Source organism: Microtus pennsylvanicus, chromosome 5, assembly GCF_037038515.1.
Source record: "Microtus pennsylvanicus isolate mMicPen1 chromosome 5, mMicPen1.hap1, whole genome shotgun sequence".
In the NCBI taxonomy this organism is placed as follows: domain Eukaryota; kingdom Metazoa; phylum Chordata; class Mammalia; order Rodentia; family Cricetidae; genus Microtus; species Microtus pennsylvanicus.
The window spans coordinates 91,888,153-91,908,806 of NC_134583.1; the positions used below are offsets into that span (position 1 = coordinate 91,888,153).

The 20,654-nt window shown below is 42.2% G+C and overlaps 1 protein-coding gene across 1 annotated transcript in view; it reads left to right on the top strand.

The window, feature by feature from the left end:
- Positions 1-201: 201 nt before the first annotated feature.
- The window catches only part of LOC142851375 (secretoglobin family 1D member 2-like), a 67,169-nt gene continuing 46,716 nt past the window's right edge, over positions 202-20,654 (top strand). Inside the window, exons 1-2 of the mRNA XM_075975228.1 lie at positions 202-256; positions 2,015-2,208. Of these exons, the coding sequence (XP_075831343.1) occupies positions 202-256; positions 2,015-2,208 (249 nt within the window). The remainder of the gene's footprint in view (positions 257-2,014; positions 2,209-20,654) is intronic.

The following is a 20,654-nucleotide window of genomic DNA, read 5'->3' on the forward strand; positions in this document are numbered from 1 at the left end:
CCCATGAGGCTGTTCTGCTGGGCTCTGGCCCAACAGGATGGAAGGAGGTGAGGGGATCAGCCCTCACTGATGCAGGTCTTGTGAGCTGCCTGAAAGGAGGGACCAGTAAGGCTCACCACATATAAATACACCTGGTCTCCAGGGACTCAGGTAGAAGTCATTTGCTCACTGTTTGCTGAGTCTGTGAACAAACTGAGCACCATGAGGCTGATCCTGTGTCTTCTCCTGGTCGTCCTGGCTGTTTGTTGCTATGAAGGTGAGCATGATTTATGATCAATCCAGCTACAGCTCCTAGTAAGTTCACCTCTTTGAAAAGTTGGTAACTTTATGTGTGATAAGGTTGAGGTCACAACAGACAATCTAAAACTTCTCCCACCCCTTTTACTAGCTCTCCTAAAAGCCCAGATACATTCAACTAATTTTCTTCTACTTAGGAAGTTTGATGGGGTAGGGGTGGTGGATACAAGAAGGCCATTAGAAACAAAGTTCAGGAGAGATTTTTATTAGAGGTATTGTGTTGGTTGTGCTAATTTTCAGTTTATTGTCTTTGAATCTGGGAAGGTGACTTGAGAGAGCTTTGTTTACAGTCTCTGATCTCAAATCTCTCCACTAGACTCTGAGGACAAGCAGGCTCATGTAGTCCGATCAGTTCCCTGGGGGTCCTCCAATAACAGGGATAGAAACAGTGCAGTTATTACACTAAGATGTCTACTTTTCTAAAAAATAAAAAAAAACAATTTTTTATAATCAATCCAATTGTGTGTAAACAGAATGTTCCTACAAATTCTGTACTTTCCTAGGGAAGCAAGTTTCATGGGCAGTTACTCTCTTTCCTTTCTGCGTCTCCTCCTGTCTGCCTAAATACCCCTTTTCCTATAGTCTACAACACATCCCTACAGACTGATGGGACCTGCTTTAGGCCCACATCAGATGCTGTTTGGGCACCTCCTAAGGGTAGTATCATCATGTCCTTGGAAAAACTGGGTCTGGTGACTCATCCCAGTGATCCAAGTTAGGTGAAGCTGAAATAAGGAACTTTGGACTGAGGTCAGACAAGGCCACCTCTGGAGATTTGTGAGGTTTGTGCTATTGCTGTTGTTTTGTTTTTGTTTTTTAAGAGAGTTGAAGAGAATGTGGAACCTAGATTAGGAAAGTTGATTTCTTCATCTCTACCCAAATATTCATCATAGGACTTTAGAAACCATAAGGTGGCCATCAGCTTCCCTTGTCAGTCTCCCTAGAAGTAAATCTGAGAATCATTGTTGAAGGACAAAGCTTTTCACAGGTTCCTAGATATGTTCTGGTGTGTATCAAAACTGATCAACTCAGCTGAGTGGTGGCACGTGACTTTAATCTCAGTACTCAGGAGACAGAAGCAGGCAGATCTCTAAGTTCCCTGCCAGCATGATCTACAGATTGATTCCAGAACAGTCAGAGCTACACACAAAAAATAATCTATTTAAAAAAGAATTATAGAATGATCAACTGATCAACTCTTGTAACGTTAGCTTTTTACCTTGAACTGTGCTTGGTGCCATGACCTAATTCCATCTATTTCAAACTGTGACCTTTCTGCACATAAGCACTCTGCTTGGTTTTTACTTTTCCCATCTCTTATAAAGTTCTAGCTCTGTTATTTATGTCAAAGTTGAATGACACAAAAAATCCGTTTTTCAACATCGAAGACACATGAAAATGCTACTGAAGATGGAGGTCAAAACTCCAATTTTTAATGACAGAAAAGGGAATTTCTCCAGCCATAGAAGGTTTGGGGGGTGTAAATGTGGATTAAAGTACAGAAACATAGAGTCAATAATTCTCTTTCCTCATTCCCTTGCTGTGAGATCCTGAGGAGGTCATCTGTCTTGCTTCAGTGTCGTCACAGGAGGGAACCATAAAACTGGTTATGCTGTCCAGTCTGCAGCCCTAAGTCAGAGACACTCACGCAAAAATAATTAATTAAATATGAGCAGTAATTTTGACTAAGTGGATTCTTTCTCCTTACACTCTCCAGCTAATGCCGGCCCAGTCTGTTATGCAGTTAAGCGTGAAACTTTCACCTTCCTACTGAAGAGTGAAGCCGAACTGAAGAAAAGCCTTGCGAGATACAATGCACCTCCAGAGGCTGTTGAAGCATTTTTGAAAGGGAAGAGATGTGCAGACAGCACTATGAGCTACCTAGAAAAAATAAGTGTAACAGGTGTATTGGTATGTTCATTTGTCTTTATACACTCATAAGGCCACAGATGAACTTGGCCTGACATTCTATAGAAAACACACGGGTGGGGTGAGGCACTGGAATTTGAGGTCACCAGTGGCAGGTTGGTTCAGGCTTACAATTATTGATTTGAATTTAGTTATAAACAGGGCCTGGGATAGGTACCTCCTTCTAGAGTTCCTCCCTGGACACAACACTCCCAGAGCACCCTAACAAGGACAAATTACGCCCTAGAAAGGGAAGACTCAGGGATAACTCTATTGTCAATCTACTGGGAACTTTGCTGAAGCTGACATCTGTACAATAAGGGAAATTATCTCTATCAAATGTTGCGGGGAGTGTTGGTGGATGAAAATCACACATATGGGAGAAGGAAGCTGGAGACATCCTCCTTAAGAGCAAAATACCAGCAGGACACATTTCTCTGCCACCTTTGCTGGCCCTGCCAGGAGCCTGTGAACCTCCTGTTTCCAGTACTTCTTACCCACTTCTGCTCTGGGTCCCCCCTGGTTATCCCATTGGAATGAAGGTAGCGTTCACAATTGTAAATCACCAGAGGGAGTTGTACCTGGGAGCTGTGATCTGCTCTCTAACCCTCCTGATCACAGAGACAAAGGGACTTGAGCCACACTGTTGAGCCCATTCAGAGTGTATTTGCCTGAATTTGGAAAGAGTTTCCACTCATATTCAGTATTTGATGTAATTTCCCCAGAAGAATTCAGAACTTCCCCCAAGCACACTTTGCAGGTCTTTCCAGACTTCTGTCTCATGGAGCACTAGTTTGTTAACATTTCTTCTCCAGGAGCTGCCTGACTCTGCTCACCTTTCTTCTCTTGCTTTCTGTTTATTTCCAGACACAAGTTTTATTATATTGTGGTTTACATCCATAATGAAACATGGTTCTTCTCGACTCCTTTGGTTCTCACGGATAGACTGACTTTCCTTGCCCAATGTGAAGGTTCCAACGTCTTGCACTAATAAATTACTCTTCTTGCATGCTACCATCTGTCTGTTGTTGTCTGAAGGCGTAAGTCACAAACAATGCCACACCAATTTGGGATTATGATTAATAGGGTGATATTTATTTAAAGGGGAAAAACTTACAGATCACTGTCCCAGGCAACAGCCCTCTACGCGACCAGGGGTCTAGTCACCAGCGGAGCAGGAAGTGAAGAGAGAGAGAGAGGGAAGTGGCCGCTTTTTTAAAGGGAGAGAGACCACGCCCCAATGGGCTGGTATCTCAGCAGCTATAGGTTGGAGAAGCAGGAGGACCTCCCGCAACAGTTGTCCTAAGTCTTGAGTCTTGCACTGAATGCGGTATAATTAAAAAAAAATAGATTTTCCATGATGGTAATAAGTTACACAATAATCCCTATCAGTATGACTACCAATCCTGGGTATCAGGCATCAAGAACTCTGGTATTCAGTCAAACACCATCTTGTACTGCCTTGCATGTAAGTTTTCTGTAGCCATAAATAAAAATTATCAAATATGACAACGAAAATTGTCCTCTCCTGTGGCCACTGTACTAAATGGTCTGATTGCTACCCATGTACAATGTGCCGGTCACTGCCTGAGTACTCCACCTCAGTATCTTCCCCATTCAGCCATGGGACTACTTATGACAAGCTCCATATTCTGAAAGAAAAGCCCTGGCTGTCATAAGCTTCACTGAAGTGCATCCACCGTGCTCCCCATTCCTTAAGGAAATGCAGCACAATGTAGGCAAGCTTGTGTCCTGATCATATTAACTTATAATTTCCTTCCTTATGTCTCTGAATATCCCCACATTTTCCCCAGTAAAGCAGCCATAGCTTTATACCACATCAGGGCACAGGAGAAATTGAGAGAGAAAGAAAAGGGGGATTTAGTGATGCCTACGCCCTACAGTTCTAAACTTCCTCCATATCCTCAAGTCTGGTGGGTGTTTGCTCTATAGGACAATATGAACATGCTTCAAAAAGTTCAGGTCACTAAAACTCTATCCATATGGCTGACCAAATAAACAAGAAAAGCAAGAACTCTTCCAAGAATGTTATACAATCAACAGTAACACTTTTTTAAAAAGCATACACCAGCATAAATGTTTAAGAAAAACTGATGTCCCAACTGCATTACATCTAGAGGAAAAGAAACTGAGATAGAATGTAGTTGGTTGTTTCCTTACTCTTAGGCTCTTTTGGGGTGCCTGACGTCCAGCTCCCAAGAGAATATCACAGTCTTGTTATTACTTATAATTGCCCAGCCTTAGCTTGGCTTGTTTCTAGCCAGCTTTTCTCCCTCCCTCCTCTCTCTCTCTCTCTCTCTCTCTCTCTCTCTCTCTCTCTCTCTCTCTCTCTTTCTTTCTATGTTTTCTTTAAAAAATTTACTCTTCATTTTACATACCAACCCCAGTTCCTCCTCCCTCTCTATAGCCAGCCTCCCACCTCTCCTCTTCTTCCCATCCCCCACCTACTCCTCAGTGGGGGTAAGGCTTTCCTTGGGTAGTAATAAGGTCCTAGCCAGCTTTTCTTAACTTAAATGATCCCATCTACCTTCTGCCTCTGGGCTTATACCTTTCTCTTGCTTTCACTCTTACTCCATGGCTGACTGTGTGGTTGGGTGGCTGGACGCTAGTGTCAACATCTCCTTCTTCTTTTTTTTTTAAAGATTAACAGAATTATTTTAATTTAAATTAAATTAATTTAATTTAATTTCAATTGCACTGACGAGCAATTGAAAAAATAGTAAAATTGTGTAATTTTCTCAGAGTTCCCTGAGGTGAACACCCAGGAGGTGAACACACAGATATTTTCTGGAAGGATCTATTTTTTTTAATCAGGTCCCTGATCTCTCACTCAGAAGGGAATGAAGGCAGGCTCTTGAATCACATGAATGTGGATGGCATTCTCAGTGTGCCTGCTAAAGGATCTTAGATGTCCTATGTGATCTAAAATCTTCCATCTATCAATGAAGAAATATCCTCTCCCACAGAAGTTGTCATGATTATTAAAAGGAATTACAACATGAACTGATACTGGCATCCAACCCAGTACTGGCTGGTTTCCTTGTACCAAAAGGAAATTAACCTCGTGGGATAATGCATATCCGTCCCTCTCTGCATCAGCATCTCTTCTGTTCTACAGATAATCAGCATCCTTTGCAGAGAACCAAATCCACATTCACTTTCCATCTCTGATTTTCTATGTGTTTCAGCTATTGTAGGTCATCTATATACAGAAAAAGAGAAAATATTATTTTTAGGAAGTAGAACTGAATTTACAGAGAACAACCACTTTCATCTTTCTAAAATCAGTTTTGGTGGCAAAAGAATCCAGGGCCTTACTGGGTTACACAGAAAAGTTTCGTTCAGAATTCAAAATTAAAACAAAGAATGTATGCAGTAGCATGTTTTTATGCATCAATGGCACTGGGTTTACGATCTGGTAATCAAATTACATACTTCATATTCCACAAATAGATTTCTAAATAATCCATAATTTCTTTGGCTGTACTTTCCTATTGGCTTGTAGAATATTAATATACAGAAATACCTAAGAGCTAGCTACCAATATGCTTAAGCTGGCTAAGCAGTACTGCAAATAATATAGTTTTTGTCTGATTTTTTCTGGCCAGGAAAACCTCTTACTACATGTTTCCATGTGTGGCAAAATTTTTTTCCTGAGGAATAAAGACTGTACTTAACTGTGTATATAATAAGGACAAGTACAGTGGGTAGACAGCGGATAGGTTCCTGTCGCCCACCTCATTGTGTCAACTGTCAAGACTACTCTTTCTAAAAATCACTATTCAGGTGGCATTTAGTCCCCAGGAAAAACCTATCTCTAAATCTCAAATGGATCAATCAAAAAATATGTTGATACTAAGCAAAATTCCTTTCTCAGACTCAATAATCTGTATTTCAAAGGCCTTTTAATATGTCATAAAAATATTTTTCCAAATTTATAATTTTATAAATTTGGAAACCATCTCCTTGTTCTTGCTCCTCCTCCTTGGTCTTTTCTACCCAAATTTCTCCTCCTATTTATCCTCTGTGCCTGTCAGACAGACCCATTCATTCATTTGCCTGGTTATTGGCCGTTCAGATCTTTATTAAACCTGTCAGGTGTTTTAGACTGGCAAAGTAACACAGCCTCAAAGAGTTAAACAAATGCAATATAAAAGAATGCAACACATCTTTCCATCATTAAACAAATATTCCACAGCATAAAAAATGTGATACACCTTTAACTAATATTCTGCAATAATAACATGTTTAGGTGAAAAAGAATGGTAGACATTAAAACCTTGGTGTGCAGCACAGAAGTCAAAGTTTAAGGAGATAGTTAAAAAGAGAATTGAAAAGGAAGAAGAAGAAGAAGAAGAAGAAGAAGAAGAAGAAGAAGAAGAAGAAGAAGAAGAAGAAGAAGAAGAAGAGGAAGGAAAGAAGGAAGGAAGGAAGGAAGGAAGGAAGGAAGGAAGGAAGGAAGGAAGGAAGGAAAAATTTCCAGAATTAAACCACATGGAATTGAAAAAGCCACAGAAACCCACTCCTTCTCCACACCTATATTTGGGCAATATGAAGAATTTCAGATATTCTAGGCCTGTAAACCAAAGATTATTCTAGACCTATAAACCAAAGATATTCTAGGTCTGTAAGACAAAGATAGAAGCCCCAACATTGCAGAGGAACCTTGGGTGACTGGCCAGGCAGCAAGCTGTGTCTCTCATTTCTATAGCTTTGGAACTGCCTTGCTCTGCACTGTTTATTCAGGTAATAGTATATCCTTCTCGGGTCTCTGAGGGGGTTGAAGAACAGATAGAGTTTTACAGTTTTCCTTGTCACCAAATTCAGAAAAGTAATTTACATAAGAGATGTAAGTTTATAAGGTTGAGAAACATAAAAGCTTAAGTTGTTTATCTAAGAGGGTGTTTTAAGGTCTAAAAAGTAATTTAGAATTGTAATAGAAGTTATGATAAACATAGTTGAGCTATAAAGTTTTGTACTCATTAAGATAGGACAGATAATATAATGCTTTCTCTGAATTTGCCAAATACAGATAGACTGAAAATTGTGAATATAATTTTTACCTGATAATTTTCCTTATTATATATAGTTTTAGTATGTTACAGTTAAAACGTTTCCTTTTATTTAGACAAAAGGGGGGAAACGTTGCAGGGATTTTGCTTGTACGGTGATACTCTGGGACTGTTAAATAAAGTTTACCTTGAATTGGGGCACAGAGCTTGTGACTATCTAACTGGAATTGGCCATAGAGAAGCCAGCAATTTGGATAGAGAAGACACACAGGAAGGACAAGGTAGAGACTTGAGTTTGGCTTTCTTTTTGATTTTGGAATGAATGAACAGACAAGTCTCTTGCTGGATCTCTAGCCAAAAAGCAAAGTTACCTGATTGCTTCTCAGTTTCTCTGATCTAGGAGGTTTCACCCCCAAATCTGCCTTCTGGGTCTTTGTTGGTAAATAGAAAAATAGAAACTTAGTTTAAACCTACAAATCTTGGTGGTGGCAGAGCCAGAACGACAGAATCAGAAGGCCCTCCAGTCCATAGCTAGAGTGACTGGCATGGGACTGTGGGACTCAGGCAATAATTAAATATTAGTATATTCATGTGCAACTGCTAAGCCAACAGAAAAACATGGTACTAAAAAGGCTTAATTAGAGTCTGTGTAGATAGCTGGTTGGCCCTTAGCTATTTGGAGTGCTCCAGTAAAGCTGATGAATTCAACCTTTTGTGAATTGGTCCCCAGTAGTAGGTGGTTGACTTACTGTTTTAGTGGAGGTGACCACTGCACAAGTCTCCCAGCATATCTGTCCATGAGAGAGCTTCCATCAACAAAGAGGGTAAGCTGTGTGTCTGTGAGGGGTTGGTCTAGGAGACCAGGCTGCAGTGAGAATAAGGACTCCACAACCTCTGGGCAGGAATGAGTGGAGGTATCAGATATCAGAGGCTGAAAGGCCATGAAGGGGGGTTACAGAGTCTAGGGTAGGGCTGGAGGCCAAAGCAGTTTGTGGTTTTTTAGAAACAGTAAATGAAAGACTTTGACCCATGAGGGCCCAAAGAGGGAAAAGGAAGAATGAGTTAGAAGTTCTGAAAGGCAATGGGTGGAGTTCACAGTGAATGGATGAAACAGGGTGATCTTGAAGGGTTCCTGGGTGAGTTTGACTACCACTGCTAGGATCTCAAATATGGCTGCCACCTACACAAGGTGGGGTCTAGTTGGTTGAACAGGAAGCAAGATCCCAATTCAAGGGTCCAGTGGTTTGAACTAGAACCCCTGGGGACACTCTGAACTTTTCATCTGTAAATAGGTGATAGGGTAAGGTGAAATCCAAAGAGTCAGGTCACGGGCATAGGGAGGGCATCCCAAAACAAGGAGAAGTGGCAGTGGACTATGGCTTGGCGGTGAGAAGCCCCATGTGGGTCCCTCTGGTCACCTGGTACAGGGAATTGAGCATGATAGCAAAGTTATAATGTAATGATGGGAGAATACTATTAGGCCCCCAAATGAGAGAATTTGGTCCTTTGTGGTCAGGGGCTGTAAGCCTTGCAAGGATCAGATTCAGTCATATCTGAGGGTCTTAGATCATGGGCTGAGTTGAACATCTAAATATACAATGCAGGAGCAAAGCTGAGCCCTAGACAGGGAAATATGGTATTCTAGAGAACCAAGGTAGTTTAGGAGCAAAGAGGTGGCCCACTGGGACAGAGACATGTAGGCACTGCGCTTTAGGAGGCTGTCTATGTATTAAAGAGGTACGCTAGGGCCAGGGTCAAAAGTGGAAAGATTGTAGGCCAGTGTTTGGCCAAAGAAATGGTGACAATCCTGAAAGCCCTGGGGAGAAATGTTCATGGAAATTATCTCGCAGACTGTGAATCATGGACCTCCCGGGTGAAGGCCAAAGAATATGAGTCAGGGTGTAGAGAGACAGAAAAGAAGGGGGGGGGTGTCTTTTAAGTCCAGGACAGCAAAGTGGGAAGTTGTAGGAGGAATGTTAGAGAGAAGGGTTGATGACCATTGGGTGGGGTGGGATGATGGCCTCATTAATGAGGTGGAGGTCTTGAACTAATTAATGAGCTGGAGTTCTTAAGACAGCAGGTCTTAATACGCTCATAATAATGGCCTTGAGGCTTCAGGGATGGGTTTCAGTAATAGGTGACTGGGCTCTGAAAAGAAAGGAAGAGGGGTCCTGAAGGTGAATGAGAACTGACTGGTGGTGGGTCACAGCCACTGGGGTGAAGATATCCCATACTTGGGGGTTGACTGGATCCAGGAGGGTAGGCACAGGGTAATTTGGGGTAGGGACAAAAGAGGCGATTAAGAGAAGAAAATGGAGTCAAGAGTGTGGGTGCCAAGGAGAGGGGGGCCCAAATCAACTGAGGATATTGTGGCACAAGTAAAGGCACTGGGCAAATAGGCATGACCAGAATAGAATGTGAGAATCTTCTTGCAGGAATGCAGGGAAGTGGCAGGGTCTTAGGCAGATTGGAGGGGGTCCCGTCCAGCCCTGGGACAGAAATCAGCATGGAAACAATGGACCCAAGTGAAAGGTCGAGACAGAAAAGTAGCCCCTGTGTCCACCAGGAAGGTGATGGGACTTACCCAGTACCCGGAACATTACCCTAGGCTTAGTGAGGGTGAAGGGCTCTCCGAGTCTGAGCACCATCAGTCCTCCGGTAGGTTAAGGAGCTCGATGACTGGAGAAGTCTCAGAGGCCTGCACTGGTGGGACCGGGCATCTGAGACCCCTGTCCTCCTCTGAGGGACACAGAAGTGCTGCACAGAGGATAAACCTACATGGGGTCCTGCAATATCCAATGTTCAGGCTGCCAGCAGACAGAAAATGGCCTAGTGTGTGGCTGAGAGATGGGGAAGCCTCAGGACCAGTGGCCTTCCTGACTGAATATGGAGTAGACCCCTTGTGGAGTTTAGTTTGTCTGGGCCCCAGAGGGTAGGAGCCTTGTAGACTTTCCTTGATCCCTCTGAAGGAGTGCCACTGGTCTTAAGCAGTTATTAAGGCTTTAATTTGAAGCATAGCCTTCTATTGTAGCTGAGTGTTCTGGGAAAAGTTTATTGCCTCCTCTTGGGCAGTAAAAAGCTTAAAAGCCATTTTCACCAATTCCTGTACGAGGATATGGGGACCATCCTCAGTCTTTCTTGGTTTCTTTTTTTTTTTATTTTTCCATTCAAATATTTACACTTCCTTCCGTCCTCTTAATCCCCTCCCACTCCCCCACACCTCTTCCTCCCTCTCCCTCCCTGCTTGAGAGAGGGCAGGAAACCCTGCCCTGTGGGAAGTCCAAGGACCTCTCCCCTATATCCAGACCTAGGGAGCTATGCATCCATATAGACTAGGGTCCCCAAAAGCCAGAACATGCTATAAAAATAAGTCCCAGTGCCTTTATCAATAGCTTCTCAGTCAGCCCCCATTGTCAGCCTCAATCAGAGAGTCCAGTTTGATCACATGCTCATTCAGTCCCAGTCCAGCTGGATTTGGTGAGCTCCCATTAGAACAGGCATACTGCCTCAGTTGGTGGACCAACCCCTCGCGGTCCTGACTTCCTTGTTCATCTTCTCCCTCCTTCTTCCTTTCAACTGGACCTTGGGAGCTCAGTCCATTGCTCTGATGAGGGTCTCTGTCTCTATCTCCATCAATCGCCAGACGAAGATTCTATGGTGATATTCGAGATAATCATCAGTGTGATAGTTGGGCAAGGCCAGTTCAGGCACCCTCTGCTGTCCAAGCACATAGCTGGGGACATCCCTCTGGACACCTAAAATCTCCTCTAGAGCCAAGTCTCTTGCCAACCCTAAAATGGCTCCTTTAATGTAGATATCTTCTTCCCTGCTCCTATATCTGCCCTTCCTTCATCTCCACCCTCCCACTCCCCCAGCTCTTCTTCCCTTCTTCCTTCCCTCTCCCCCTCTCTCCTTCCTCAAACCTCACCCCCACCCCTGCCTCCACCCCCATGCTCACAACTTTTCCTGGGCATTCGAGATTGTTTCCGATTTCCAGAAGGATCTATATATGTTTTTCTTTGGGTTCACCTTGTTATTTGGCTTCTCTGGGCTTGTGAACTATAGGCTTAATGTTCTTTGTTTATGGCTAGAGTCCACAATTGAGTAAATACATACCATATTCATCTTTTTGTGTCTGGGTTATGTCACTCAGGATAGTGTTTTCTATTTCCATCCATTTACATGCAAAATTCAAGATGTCATTCTTTTTTACCACTGAGTAGTACTTTAATGTGTATATATTCCACACTTTCTTTATCCATTCTTCCACTGAGGGGCATCTAGGTTGTTTCCAGGTTCTGGCTATTACAAATAATGCTGCTATGAACATAGTTGAACAAATGCTTTTATAGTATGGTTGGGCATCTCTTGGGAATATTCCCAAGAGTGGTATTGCTGGATTTTGAGGAAGGTTGATTGAGAAGCCACCACACTGATTTCCAAAGTGGTTGCACAAGTTTGCATTCAGAATAGTGACTCTGAGGAACAGGGATCCCTTGGGTCACATTCCCAGATTCAAAAAGTAAAACAAGACTAATAGAAAACCTCACAATTAAACATGAAAGGTCTCTTGAGATTGACTCGTAATGATTTTCTTCATAAGGTTTTCCTTTCTTATTGTTATATTTTTTTTCTTATCAATGATCCTAAGTGTGAGAAAATGTGATTCCTGTGTTTCCTGAGCTTTGCGCTTATGAAGTTCGGGAGAAAGTTTAGAACCGTGGCCTGGTCCTGATTCCAAATCTACCACAAATAGACTTATATACAGTTTAGAGAAGCAGGCTTACTAGGAGCTACAACAGGACTAATTGAGGGTGCTCCTCACCCTAAAAGCAGCAAAGGGCTGGAGGGACTAGAGGAAAGCAAAGACATACCATGCTATTTGCTTCAAACTTTCATGACTAGTGAATCTTGATTGTTAGACTCCACTAGAGAAGAAAATAAGGTCCAGAGTGCCCAAGGGCGATTTGCACCCAGTGAGCATACCTGGCCCCACCCTTCTGGATATGTCAGCTCACAAGGCTTGATTTAAGGCCCTCCTTCTGCATCACTAAGAGCCGATCCCTATTTCCTGCCATCCTGTTGTACCTGAGACCATGAGAACAGTCTCATGGGAACATTACTGTTCCTTCAGGTGATCTTTTACATTCCTCAGGACACAATTTGTGAAGTTTTAGTTTACCTTTGAGTTTTGATTATTGTCGTTGGGTTCCCTCCTTCTCAACAGGAACAAGTGGCTTCACAATAACCAGATGGCATTCTCAAGGGCACAGAACCTCCAAATACCAAGAAGTATTTGGACCTGGCCAAGACTCATTCAAACCCTAGCATATAACTACATCAGAAGATCAGAAAGATCTGAAATAAATAACCTTAGTGCACTGGAAACAAAAACCAAAATCAACTTCAAATTAATAAAGGAAGGAAACACTGAGTAAGAAAATCAAAATATATAGTACAGAAAGTATAGGAAACACCAATGAAACAAAGACATGCTTATTGAAAACTATGAACAAACCAGAGAAGTACATACCTAGACTCATGTTGAAAAATATGAAAGAAAATATGAAACAAAAATGGAGAAAGAAAATACAAAGAATTGGCAGATGTTCTTATGATTAACATAGTAGATATGGCCATCCCAGCAGAAAATAATCTACAGATTCAACAGAATCCCCATCAAAATTCAAAGACAATTCTTTACAAACCTTGAAAGGATAATTCTCAACTTCATATGAGAAAACAATAAATCCACAGTAGCTAAAACAATCCTAAGCAATAAAGAACTGCTGGAAATATCCCCAACCCTGATTTCAAGTAGTACTATGAGCAACAGTAATAAAAACCTCATGGTATTGGCATAAAAAAAGATAAGAAGATCAATAGAATCAAATCAAAGACCCAGACTTAAATCCACACACCTATGGATACCTGATTTTTATAAAGTCCAAAATACACACTGGAAAAAAGAAAGCATCTTCAACTAATGGCATTGGTCAAACTAAATGACAGAGGAATCTCAAATGACTGAGAAATACTTAAAGAAAAGTTCAACATCCTTAGCCATCAGGAAAATGAAAATCAAAGCTAATTTGAGATTCCATCTTACACCTATCAGAGTGATTAAGATCAATAAGGCAAGTGACAGCTGATGCTGGCTAGGATGTGGAGCAAGGGGAATGCTCCTCCATTGCTGGTGGGAATAAAAACTTATACGGGCACTGTGGAAATCAATACAATAGTTCCTCAGAAAACTTGGAATCACCCTAAAGACCCACCTAAACCACTCTTGAGCATATGCCCAAAGGACTCTCAATTCTACCATAAGAACATTTGCCTCAACTATGTTCCCTGTTGCTTTATTCATAAATAGCCAGAACATTGAAAAATCTAGATGGTTGTCAACTGCGGAATAGATAAAGAAAATGTGGTACATTTGCACAATAGACTATCATTCAGTTTTTAAATAACATCATGAAATTTACAGATATATGTATGGAATTAGAAAAAAATCATTTTGAGAGAGGTAACCCAGGCCCAGAAAGAAAAATATGGTATGTACTCACTCATAAGTGGGTATTAGCCATTAAGTAAATGATAATCAAGCTATAATCCATAATCCTAGAGAGGTTAGGTAAAGAGGAGGGTTGTAGGAGAGAAGCATGGATCTCCCCAGTAAGGAACAATAGAATAGATTTTGAAGGTATACTGGGGGCAAAGTGGATGGGAACAAGAGTGATCAGATAGTAGAGGGATGGAGAGAGAGGGAGTATGGGGAAACACAGCAGGAAATGGGAACACGAGGGGAAGGTATGAAAACATAGTATAGTAGAAACTTCCTGGAATCTATGAGGGTGACCCTAGGGAGGAATCCTAGCAATGGACTGTATGGAGACTGAACTGGCCAACATGTTTTTAATTAAGAGGCATTTTTGTTCTTTTGTCATTTTTATTGTTTTTATTGAGCTATGCATTTGTTTCTCCGCTCCCCTCCCTCTGCCAGTCTTAGTAGCTTGGCAAGGCTTCCAGTGGTGGAACATGGTTACATTTGGTTGAGTTGTTGGGTGAGGATGACCCATGGAGATTCCTAAACAACCCATACTCATCCTAGGACAGAAGATTAATCTATGAAAACTGACAACTGGGCCCCGTTGCCTAGGACAACATCCACAGAGCTCATTGTACATAGAGAAGTCAAGCTGGTGAGGGTTTGGAGTCTTCACCCTTACATTCTAGTGTATTTGGCACAAGAAGGTACTCTCCAGGCTATGGAAATGGAAACCTGGACACCAATCCAGCCACAAAACCCCTCTGCCTACAATCTGTTTTTCTAGCTAGATGTACTGGGGCATAGAACTTGTGGGAGTGGCCAACTAATGTTTAGTTTAACTTAAGGCCCATGCCACCAGAGGGAGCCCATGCCTTACACTGCCTGGATGGCCAGGAACTGGAGATTGGATAGATCTAAAGTATCTTCTACCCAGAGATCTAGGGTAGAAGAACCAAATATGACTGGGGGGAAAATCAATAAAATTATTCCTAATGATATTCTGCTATACTAATAGATCAGTACCTTGTCCAGTCATCATCAGGTAGGCTTCCTCTGACAACAGATGGGAGAAGGTGCAGAGACCCACAACCAGAAATTATGCAGAGAGAGAGTCTCATTTGGAGGACATCATCAAGCCCCTTCTCTAGGAAATCGGGGAACATCTTGGAGAAGGCAAAAAGATTGTAGGAGTCAGAGGGAATGTAGGACACTAGAAAACAGGAACCAGGAAATCAACTAAGCAGGGTTCGAATGGGGTCCCAGAGACTGAAGAAGCAAGCATGGGGCCTGCGTTGGTTGGCATCAGGTCCTCTGCATATAAGTTATGGCTGTTAGCTTGGTGGGATTTGTGTGTGTGTGTGTGTGTGTGTGTGTGTGTGTGTGTGTGTGTGTGTGTGTGTGTCTGTCTGTCTGTCTGTCTGTCTGTCTGTCTGTGTGTCTCTGTGTGGGTGCATTTCCTAACTGTGGGAGCTGATGTATTTCTGGTTCTTTTGCTTATTTTTGAGACCCTTTTCCTCCTATTGAGTTGTCTTGTCCAGCCTTCATATGAGGAGTTTTGCCTTATCTTATTTTGTTTTGTTCTGCATGACTGTCTTCTTTTGGAGGTCTGTTCTCTTCTGAAGAAGAAACAGAAGAGGAGTGGATCTAGGGAAGAGTAGAGATGGAGGGTAGATTGGAAGAGTGGAGGGAAGGGAAACTGTAGTTAGATGGATTGTATGAGAGGAGAATCTATTCGATAAACAAAAGAGGAAAAGGCAACTTTATTGCTCCACCATAGAAGTGGGATTTGGGAGGTCATGATTATGTCAGTTAGGCAGAGAGAAGGCAAAGGGGGAGATGCCATAGAGGCGCGGCCAGAGTCAGACATGCCAAAACTTTGCAGAAAGCCACTGCCATGTGGTAATGCACAGATTAATGGAGATTAACTAATAGGTTAATTAATATGTAAGAGTTAGCCAATAAGAAGCTAGAGCTAATTCGGCCAAACAGTGATTTGAATAATATGGTTTCTGTGTGATTATTTCTAATTTAAGCTTACTGGGTGGCTGGGAAGAACAAGTGGCTTCCTCCAACACCAAGTATGGCTAAGTTCTGCTTCTTTTTGTTGTTGTTTTGGTTTGCCTTTTTGAGACACTGTTTCTGTGTGTAGCCCTGGTTGCTCTTGAATGTATTCTGTAGTTTAGAATGGCCTCAGGGAGCCACCTGACCGTGCTTTCCAAGTGCTTGGATTAAGGACTTTCACCACCACTGCCCAGCTTTGTTTTTTTTTTCTGTAGATTATAAAGCAGAAGCAGAGATTTCAGTGGGATCCTAAGCATATAGGGGTAACTAGATATTTTTTTTTTTTTGGTTTTTCGAGACAGGGTTCCTCTGTGGCTTTGGAGCCTGTCCTGGAACTAGCTCTTGTAGACCAGGCTGACCTCGAACTCACAAAGATCCACCTGCCTCTGCCTCCCAAGTGCTGGGATTAAAGGCGTGCACCACCACCGCCCGGCTGGTAACTAGATATTTTGACTTTAAATATTTTACCTTTTCTGCCTTCTTTCTTTCCTCCTGCCCTCAATCCCACCCTCCCTTCAATTTTCCTCCCTTCCTTTCTTCTTTTTTCTTCTTACTTCTTCCTCCCTCTTTCTCCCTTCCTTCCATGAATACGTGTATGCCACAGTGTACAAGTGCAGGTCAGATGACAACTGTGCCAGTTCCTTTCTTCTAAAGTCTGTGCCTCAGGTACCGAGTTCATATGCTCAGACTTGGCTACAAATAACTTTATGTACCAAGTCATCTCACCAGCCCCACTTATTTTTCATAAATGAACTTTGATTAGTCACTGTAAAGGCGAACCATCTTGGGGATATTAAGACAAGAGTATTGCCTGCCGTCTCAGCTAGGCTTATGTATTTATTGGTGCTGGGGAAGCATTTCATCTCTAAACTATATTCTAGCCCTCAGTCTATCTTCTAGAGAGCTTTGGGATACTTTTATCATGAAAATGTGCAAAGCATTGAGAAAGAGTTCTCTTGAGATGTTTCATACTGTTAAGAGTTGGGTGACATTTCATGTGGTCAACTCCACACTTGTTTCAATATCTGAGGTATTCCAAGAATCTGGGAGCAGGACAGCCATCTCTGTTATTCCAAACCTTACATCTTTCCAAAGACTCTGGCTCTCTTTGTACAGAATTTGTGACTGAATCATCTTTGCAACGTGGTTTTAGAGCAGCTGAGACATAAACCTGCCCCACACACGTGAAGAAAGCTGGACACCTGCAGTTTCTGACCTCCATTTGGAAGCCTGAGACAAGTTGCTTCTGGAGAGAAAAAACTCAGAGCAGAAGCACAAGTGCCCTGGTCCTTGTGTCTTCTCTAGTTGTCTATTAAACAGCTTCACAAAGAAGCTTTGTCTTCACCCAGTGACCATTGTTCACTCTCCAAGAATGGCCTTCACCAAGTATGCAGGTAAAAATGAAGTCACAGTCCCTTCAGTGTGGAATTAGGTATTTTTTTGGAAATGGAAGCCATTTAAAAGACCTCCAGCCCAGCAAGTGCCAGGGCATGGACATAAGTCTGGGATACCAGGTGGAGCCCCTCTACAACATGGCCAACAATGCAGTGTCCCATTTACTTCTCAAGGTCTTTACTTGACTGGAGGCTGAATATTAGGCTATGGGCAACCAGATGTGAGTCCCCATGAAGGAGGGCTCACGTGTACTTTCTGGAGAAATCTGCTTTGTTCTTGACAACTTGTTCTCCTGACTAACGGGAAGAACAGCATCGTTAGTCATCACACAGCAAAGCACACTCGCTGATAATCAGAACATGCCCTCCTTCCTGACACTCCCGCTTGTTTCTGCTGCTTTAATTCTTTAGTATATCAGCCAACTATTCTTTTCTTGTTCGTTGATCCTTCAACTTTTCCCCTTGTCCTTAGCTGATCTAGGTTTTCAGACACAAGATTTTGTCTTCTCACTCTTAATCTCATGTGTCCACGTTCCTTGCCTTACTTTACCTTGGTGAGTAACAACTGTCCTTGGGACCCTGAACTTCACCCAATGATCAAGCTCATTGCTGAAATCACTGTGTTGGATATTTTATAAATGTATAATCATGACACTATTTTTATTTCATTGAAATGAAGTCTATTGTGAAATAAAACTGGGCATGAACCAAATTTCACACCTTTCTGTTACAAATTTCGAACCCAAAATATAACAAAATTCAGTACTTTATCTTTTTGAAAACCTTTTTATTGAGATTATAATATAATTACATCATTTTGTATTTATACGTACTCTTAAATATCAGTTGCTCAGCCTGTATAGTGTCACTTGTATACAAGCGTTCAGGGCTGACCATTGCTATTGAATAACCAATTGGTGTGCACTTGCCTGGGGAAGACTATTTCTCCTGCCCTCAGCATTCCTTAGTTACCTGTAGTTCTCTGTGCAGGGTTGAGGTCTCATGCCTTTCCCTTGACCACTTTTATTGAATTTGTTCTTTGACAATTTCATTTATTTCTACATTGCATTCTGATTAAGCTCACTTCTATACTCTCTTGCCTCACTCCCCACCCCTGTTCTCTCAGATCCATTTCTCACATTCTTGTCTCTTTGTTTTGTTTGTGATCCACAGAGTTTAACCAGGATCATCTTTGTGATATTGAGATATCCAGTGGAGTTTGGTGGGCTACCTGTAATTCACAACAACTTTCCTTCATCCAGAATCCACCAGTATCTAACCATTTATAAGAGCCTTGTGGGCCCTGCCTTAATGCATGATTGACTTGATAGGCAGTCTTGTTCAGGTCCTATGCAAGCCACCAAACCTATTAGGAGATCATGATTGCAATGGCTGTGTCATGCCTAGGAGATATTATTTCTCCTTTCTCCATATCTTCCAGCTGTCACATTCTTCTGTCCCCTCTTCCCAATATTTCCTTCCAGAAAGAGGGTGATATACGTATCTTGGTTTTGGATATGCATTGCAACTGTCACTTTTGCTCAGCACCTTGAGCAGTTGTGAGTGCTTGTGTTCATCACCATTCGCTGCAAAGGGGAGCTTCTTCAATCAAGGCTGGGAGTAGAATTAGTCTAGGATTATGAACATAATAAATACTTAGAGGAGGTCAACCAAATACATGCCTTTGGAGGTGGATCTCTTTCTCTGAAAAGTAACTGAAAGCTCAGAAATGGAGAGAAATTGGGTTAGCTCAAAAAAGGAATTCAAGCAGAGGTCTTCACACACAGACACATCTTTGGTAGATGGCTGTATCCAATGTCACTGGGGTTTCCCCTTTATGAGGTGCTTCTCTTGATCTACTGTGTTGTTCATTGTTCAATCCTGGTACCAACCCCAGTATCAACACTTCCTCATAATAGCTCTTCCATGGGAAGAACACGGTCCTCAGCTCTCCCAAAGATGCCATCTCCAGCATGGCCCTTCCCCACAGCATAGGAGGAACCTCCAGGTTTCTCATGTCTCTCTCAGAATAGTGACTCAGCCCAAGCACACCACACCTTGCCCCATTTATACCTGCCCAGTGGTCCTGCATGTAACTGACATGATCCTTGACATGTGTGCACACAGGGATTGAAAACAGAGTGAAATTGGCAGCTGTGATCTCTCTGAGAGAGAGAGATATTATCTGTTCCAGTCTGAAATGTGGTTGGATAAGAGAGAGGCCATAGCCTCAGTGGAGAGTCTATAGTGAGTCATCTATGGGAAAGGCCTGTGTCCCATTATATTTCTGAGAAGGCTGAAAGAAAATACACAGTAGGATAAAATGCTGGGGCTATCACAGTGTAAATAGATATGGACAAACTGTTCTAGAACTAGACCGGGGAGGAAACTTTAGAGGGACAAAATCCTTGTGAAGCAGATCAGTGGAGGACTTTGCTTTTATTGTTTTCTAGAGTGTGTCTTGTTTTCTAATAAATGGTTTGGCTATCCCAAAGCTAAATTTAAATACATTCCACACTAGCTGCAAACTCATGAAGCCTTTAGTCCTCCTCCTCAGCCTACTATATTCCAGGATTGCAGGTATAAGCTACTATAGTAAGATGTGAGCATACAGTGCATGTGCTTTAGGCTGGGCTGGGTTTAAGAAATGAGGGAATGTCACGAAATCATGATTTTCCCAACGCTCTAATTCTGATCCTCCATCCTTGTGTTATTTGAGGGCAGAGTCTATTCAGTTTTTTCATATATAAGAAATACAGTGAGTACCAATTAAGGACAGTGGAACTGCCTCTCATGGCCTCTCTGTTTTACACTAATCATAAGTCTCAGTTTAACACTATATTCACTTAGAGAGTGGATTTTCACAAAACATTAAACTTTAGACAAGGGAGATGTCAGATCTGACACTAAAGCCAGACGTTGCATGACTTCCTGGGCACTCACATCACCCTTTACTGTGTTAGATGAGGACTTTGCAGTCAGCAACAGAGTAGAGATATCATTTGTCATGATATGCGATAACCTGGATCCAAAAAAAATCATCTAAGGTCAGAAGCCTGATTTTGAAGCACATCCAGGGCCAAGAGCCAGCCTCTGGCACCTTACTGAAACTGAACTTTACCCAACTTTCCTGGGCCAGGTGTCCATAGTTAAACCTTTAATCTACTCACAAAATACTAGTTTATTTTATTTCTTGGGTGACTTCCCTGGCATATTATCCAGTTAGTCAGCGTTGCTCTTCCATTATAATGACAATATTTTTCTGTGAGCCATAAGAGGAACATCAGTGTGAGGTTTTCATTTCAGTCATTCAAAGAGGGGAATATGAGGGCACTGCTGTCAAGGTCTCCCTCCAGCAGAGCAGTGAATCTCAGGAGAGATTTACTCCCCACATCCCCCATGCCCTGGAGA